The following is a 7,111-nucleotide window of genomic DNA, read 5'->3' on the forward strand; positions in this document are numbered from 1 at the left end:
TTCTCTTGAGGGTTAGCTTTGCTGTAGTTCAACTTCTTCCCATGTGAAGTAAATGAATTGGTAGCTTCTAAAACTATGCTCTCTTGAGTACTTGAATACAAACGCAACACGCTAAGCTACTGGCTGCTGGAATCTGGGAATGGTGTGGGGGAGGAAACCCATATGAATGTTTCATGTTATTTTATTTGCACTAACTGCTTAGCCAATAAAACAGTGTTGGTTGTGAATGATGAATGAAATGTTGGCGTGAGGGGGACACGAAGCGCGCACACAGGTCCACTCTGAGGAGACTGATATCTGTCTCTTGTCATGACTACCTGCTCTCATCCTCTGTTCTGAGAGGAAGTGTTGTATTTAATCTGTGAAAGTGTTCAAACGTCTGCTTAAAGAGGATATATATATTTTGATTGTTCATCAGTGAGACATTTTCTATTGCTACGGTGTGTGACTGTCTGACTGGTGGTTAATTTGTTCTGCTGTATAATGTGAATAAAAGTTTGTCTTTTGAGTGGTCTGATCTAATAGGTTGTGTTCATTTATTTTGTTAGCCGTTTGTCATGCCCCTCAGGAGCAACTAAAGGCTTGTGACACAAGATGGAAAGCTACATTGCATTTAGGCCTTTGGAAGATGAACCAACAAATGTAATATGGTACAACAGGTATACTGCTATCAGGCAAGCTATACAATAATGGAAATCATCTTGTTATTTTATCAGTACTGGAAAATGCCCACAATACTAGTAACATCTGATGCCAAGAGGTATCGTCTCAAGCGTCAAAAGCGACTTCCTTTGTCACCCATGGAAGAACGCCAAATCTCGAAATGAAAGAAACATTTATGAGATTTCTTTGTCCAATGGGCCGGTCTGTATATTTGGGTCAATGCATTTATCAATGTTATGTATACAGTAGTTTGGTCTATGCATATATATGTATGTATATTTGGGTCAAAGCAACTTTTACTCAGAACTCAAGTCACCTGATCAAAGTTGGGAGTTTTTAATATGCTAAGTGGATGGACACTGATGCATCCCTATGCAGAAATACTCATGGAAAGATTAGTTTGAGAAGAAAATGTGGTACAAATGACGTGCGAACCTGGCCCTGTACTTGGCCCCTGCAGTGCAATCCAGGCTATTCATTGTCTAAAGGCCTCTGTCGGCCTGTTCTAGGGGAGGTGGTGAAGAGCCTTTTATGCTGCAGTGCCCACAGCCAGTGGCCATTTTAAGATGGCGCATTACCCATACTCGCCACTAGAAGACGCTGTGTTTTCATAAATAGCCCAGACTGAGTGGATGTGATTATGGTGAGCCCCCGCTCCCACTAGTGTGACACACACACACACACACACACACGATGCATCTGGCTGCGTGCCAAAACAGAGAGGACTCTCACAAGAGGTGGAGTGGACTTCACCATTCTGGTCTGAGGACTCACCTCAGCGGAGTCACCAGACAGAATGGTGCATTTCTAGGGGAGGGGAGGCCGCAGCCCTCACGCTGTCTAGACTACTAGCCGACGAGGAGTGAGTAATATACTGTCTGGCAGCCCGAGATGGGACCCCCCCCCCCACTTGATCTGTGTGAGATGTGTTTTAATTACTTAAGTGTATCTTGTACATTTTATATTTGACAGGTGTGGAAATTAAATGAAAACTGCGATTTCAAAACTACACGGAACTCTGGAACAGAAAATACTTTTGAGGACACTATCCTGATTTTCTATACATACATTTCTTTTACTGAAGATGGTGCTTTTGCAGGCCTATTTAAAAAATGCCAACATCATGTAAAGATAAGGATTTTATATAGTAGGATGTAGCATTTACAAAGCAGATTACCCCTCCTAGTGCTATTTGCTGTTTGTTGATTTAAGGGGTCATGGGATGAGACAGCCTATTAAGCAATAAAACAAAAAAGTCACGAGATGAGGTACTAAGCAGTAAAACAAAAACAAGTGATCACACTGGCACACTAGGCTACTGTAAGTTCCCCATCATAGATATACTCTGCAAGAAACCCTTCCAGGAGAATTAAGACAGCCAAGTAAGCGTATTAGGTGGCTGTACGGATGAGACTATCTTAAATCTGGAAGAGTCTGAAAAACTGGTTAGAAGAACAAAACAAGATTGTTGCTATTTTAACCACATATCCCCTCCCTAATATACATACAATCATTTAGGACAATAATAACACACATGATGGTTAACTTGTGTGTATTGAGCCGTACTGTATTATTTGTACCCATTCTGCAATCTGTTAATAAAGTTTTCAATCAATCAATCAAACTCAGTTTTTTGTCTTTGATTGAGGAAATTTGGCATGAGACTACAGAAAGGGTGTTACTGTTAATAACTTTATTTGTATTTTATTTTATTTTATTACCGGTAATAACACCATATATTTATTTAAAATGTATTGCTTTTCTAGCCATCAGTATTTTTTTTTATGTATTTGTAATCTGTAACATAATACATTTAAATGTTTTTATTTTAATGTTACACTTTTGCAGTTCGGTACAGTAGCACCCACCACCCATCACTCTCGACACTCGCACCTGCCAGGTGAGTCGTGTTGGTGACACCTGGGCTGGACTCTGTTATCATCATCACTGCAGAACAGCCCCGTCCTCTGACCTCATTCTCCATCTCACTTCACCCAATTCTACAGGACATTTCCACCGGCGATCCGGGGGGGGGGGTTATGAACGAATAGGCTTAATTGGCAGGTCAATGATATGTTTCATTTGTTAGGGTTGCAGCCGGGCTGATCCTCAAAACTCTCCATTGCCATATTAAAAAAAGACAAATGTCCACTTTGGACCAGGAGAGGTCTCGGTGTTGGTGGATTTGGGGTCTCGGGTTTACCGTCGTTTTCAGGAGCACGAGAGTCCACTTCGTATTTTGAGCGACGCCCCCAAATTCCGTGAAGTGTGTTTGCATACCCTCCGCGGGGAAAGCGGGGACGGAGAGGTGGAAGAATCGGGAGGTCCACCGTCCATAGAACGCTTAGAATCCTTCGAATAGTTCGTGACTCCACGCGATTCGTTTCGATAGGAGAGTTCGGACACGTTTGACAAGGTAAGCAGAGGCGTTTTTATCAACATTGTTTCGCAATATCGGTTGACTCCGTAGTCGCCTTTTTGTAACGCGCAGAGACGTGTCGCAACGCAAAGACCACTCGGACTGTGGTCAGCTCGCCATCGCGTTGGTCGCGCACCGTGTTCTTAGGTAACGTTAATTATGTGGAAATAACAACCAACGGGTCCGTGGGCGCGTGAGACTTCGCTATTGTCAGTCGTTTCATAATAGTGTATATACACCCGCTGTTAATTGTTTTAATAGTTTTTCTAACAAACGTGGACAAGGAATGTAGCCTAGTCTTTTTTTATCCACGGCAACCGCATCGTTGCGCACCTCGCTCCTCGTCGATACCAGACAAAAGACAACCTATTTTTTCATGGTCCACGATCTATCCGCCCTCGAGCAGACTTTTGTTATGGCTGGCACACATAACACCAGTCGTCAAAATGTATTTGAAAAGCGCGCTCCACATTTGACCTGCGCATATGCGCATATCTTTGCATATTGTTGTCGCTCTGTTATTGATTGCATTGATATACCATGAAATTCTTAAAGGGATACTGCCATCTTTGGCGAGGCATGCACTCTCAGTGTCATATGCAGGCCTATTCATATTGATTCTGGGAGTTATATTCCAAAGCATAGGCATATGCCTAGATATTTATCTTACAAAATAATGCATTCTTAATTCTAATTAAATTCCTAAATGTAATGTTTAGTCATAGAAAATGTTTGTCACTATCCTTTCTCCTGTTTTTGTCATTGTGTTTTGTTCCGTTCATATTATGTCTATTCTAACCCATCCTCTCTCCATCCACCCTGTTTTCAGCTTTCCAGGACTGCCAGGCTGCAGCAGAGAATGGGAATAGGGACCCTGGCCAAGGCTTGCCATTTTGGCTGAAGTGACAGCAGGACGGTTGTCAGCCCCACATCGGCTTCAATCCCCTTTTCCAGTACCTCCACACACACACACACACACACACACACACACACACACACACACACACACACACACACACACACACACACACACACACACACATAAACACAAGCCCTGTTATGTCCACTGCCGTCGACATCGCTGGCCCATCCTCCCCGGATCAGGCCCACAGCAGCACTAAAATCCCAAACGAGCCCCTGAGACCCAGCCTGAAGCGCTCCACCCACCCCTACACCCTCTCGCACTACATCTCCACCCCCTCCACGGCCATGGACGTTGCCGGCCTCATGCAGCCTTCCCCGGCCCAGCAGCAGGCCGCCCAGCCTGGGCACGCCAAGCCCCGCCGGGCCCCCTCCTGGCCAGATATGTGGGACTCGCCCAGCGGGCTCCACCTGGCCCATGCCGCAGAGCTGCTGATGCGGGCAGGGCTGCTGGCCTTCACCCCTGCCACGGAGCAGGCCGGCCTGGGGCCAGACACCAGCCAGCAGGCCAGGGTGGAGGCGGGGGAGAGGAGGGGGGAGCGAGGCGATGGGGAGGGGGGATCCGGGCCTGAGGAGGAGGAAGACGACTCCCTGGGATGCGGGACTGAATTCCAGCCCTTCCTAGGAGCCTGGTTCCCCCTTAGCCCGGCTCTGTTTCCCCTGGCTGGCTTCCAGGTGGGGGGAGGAGCCTGGAGGAATGCAGCCATGGGAGCCGAGGGTCTGGAGGGTCTGGTGGCTGAGGGCTACTCGCCGGGTTCCTTGGTCGGGGGCAGTGGGGGTCGGAGGAAGAGGAAGAGGTGCGGGGAGTGCGTGCCGTGCCGCCGCCAGAGGAACTGCGAACAGTGCAGCAGCTGCCGCAACCGCAAGAGGGGACACCAGATCTGCAAATACAGGAAGTGCGAGGAGTTGAAGAGGAAACCAGGAGTTCCGGGGTTTGAGACCAGAGTCCCAGGGTTCGAGCTGCGAGGGTCCGACTTTACTTTGGGTCTGGCGCAGGGTCTGGCGCAGGCGAGAAGGAACGCGGACCTGGACGGATAATGTGTGTTTTTTTGTGATGCCAGCACTTGCTAATGGTTCCTGATTGGATGATTGTTAAGGACCTGCAGTTTAAAATACACAGGATGTGATGTTATGATGCTGGGATTGTGGCATAAAGAGATCAGCATCAGATCTTGCATTAAATTGAGGACTTGCAGCTCTGTTTGAGAATGTTACCATTCACTCCATCCTTTCTGTTGACAATCAGCGACTCAAAGAGGAAAGAAGGAGAGATACCAATGTGTGTAAACACTTAGATAAATGACAAAATGCTGTAAATACTGTAAATATCTGGAAAACATAATGTCTTTTCTTTTTCTTTTTTTCAATTTGGATGTATTGTGTTTCAACATAAAAAGAGCCAAACTTGTTTTTATGGGGAGTTTTGATTCTGTTGTTCTGATGTCATTGCAGCATTAAGAGATGACTGAGTTAAGCATAGGCTAAATTATTCCATGTGCAACCTGTACTGTATAGCTCTGTTTGCCCTTTTCAAATAAAAGAAGAAATTGCCAATGTGTGTGATGTCTACAGGGTATTTTTAAACGTGTGGGGGGACACACACATTCTATTCCTTTGGGTGCATCGTGGGCGCCTCTGTATGTGTTAGTGTGCGTGCATGTGTGTGTGTGTCGTTGGATGGGGCTAATGGCCTGGCCATGAGCCTTATCACAACCCCACAGACACACACCAGAGCACATTCGCACCGCTTTGGCAAGTCCAGTGCACGCAGCACACATGCGTGTTCGCTCGCGCCTCACCTAACACATGCATAGAAGCAATCAATACTCTCCCCTATTCACACACTGATGTAATTCTCTTTCATTCACTGGCATATGATATGTAGACATATACACACACATATAAACACACACACACTGAGCCACAGGGTGAATACAGAGCGAGCCGGACTGTGGCTGTAGGGTGGGTTTTTGCTTGTTGCCGTGACGATGGTTGATGTGATAAGACCTTCTTCCTCGGCGCCACACTCCAGGGGACCGCAGGGAAGGCGTAGCCATGGCAACGGCCGGCCGAGGTGTCACGCTATAATTGGGCCACGGCTGCACTTCCTGTGCGCCTTCAGTCAGGGGGATCGCAGAGAGGCTGTGTGTGTGTGCGCGAGAGAGTGTGTGTGTGTGAGCCTGTGTGCCTGTGGGGGTGATGGAGGAGGGAGGGATGGTGGGGAGGGGGGGGGCAGTGCGTGTGTGTGTTTGTGTGCCTGTGAGAGACTGAGGGAGAGAGTGAGAGAGGGGGGGGGGACTCACAGCATGCCAACCAGCGTAGGACACTGCCAACTCATGGAGAAAGGCACTGAGCTTTTTTTTTTCTAACATCATGCTATTACAAATGTTCCCACTCAATGAGAAACACACATAGTCTTCTTTCTGTACGGCCGCGTACATAGTGTATTATTTCCTTCTCTTCCCAGACAAAAGGGGGAATTTCAAAATTCTTGGATCTGCGGCTTTTTTCCCCCTCGGTGCCTTTCTAGTGATTTGGAGCTTAATCCCTCCCCGCTCTCTCCTCGTCACGCACGCACACACACACACACACACACACACACACAGAGACACACACACACCGGAAATCTATGTCACCCGCTGCCCAGCAGGTCCAGTGGCTCCCTCAACGCCTGCAGTCTGGCTCCACTGGCCTGCAAGATGGCAGGAGGGAGAGAGAGAGAGAGAGGGAGGGAGGGAGGGTAGGGGTGGAGGGTAGAGAAAAGGGAGAGTGGGAGGAATCGGTAGAGGGTAGAGAGGAGGGGGAGGGAGGGGGGGGGTGAGAGGGTAGAGAGAGGGAGGGGTGGCGGGTAGGGAGAGAGGAATCAGTAGAGGGTAGAGAGGAGGGGGAGTGTGAGAGGAGGGGAGTGCTGGGATCGAGCAGAGAGTAGAGGAGGAGGGGGGTCAGAGCGGATATAGCATGAGGGAGGTGGTGGGGGGAGACAGATGGGGCTTGGGGGAATGGAGAGAGAGAGAGAGACGTGATGAAGGACAGAGAAAGAAGGAGAAGAAGGGGGTGGGGGGGTGGAAGAGGCACAGGGAGGAGAGAGAGAGTGAACGAGGAGGGGGG

At 48.0% G+C, this 7,111-nt stretch overlaps 1 protein-coding gene across 1 annotated transcript; it reads left to right on the forward strand.

The window, feature by feature from the left end:
• The first annotated feature begins 2,943 nt into the window (after positions 1-2,943).
• Positions 2,944-5,413, forward strand: cxxc5b (CXXC finger protein 5b). The gene is made up of 2 exons (XM_084331256.1): positions 2,944-3,079; positions 3,912-5,413. The coding sequence occupies exon 2, from the start codon at positions 4,142-4,144 to the stop codon at positions 5,039-5,041; it is 900 nt and encodes a 299-aa protein (XP_084187382.1). The 5' UTR covers positions 2,944-3,079; positions 3,912-4,141; the 3' UTR covers positions 5,042-5,413.
• Positions 5,414-7,111: the final 1,698 nt, after the last annotated feature.

Source organism: Notolepis coatsorum (genome assembly GCF_963971535.1).
Source record: "Notolepis coatsorum genome assembly, chromosome: 16".
Classification (NCBI taxonomy): Eukaryota; Metazoa; Chordata; class Actinopteri; order Aulopiformes; family Paralepididae; genus Notolepis; species Notolepis coatsorum.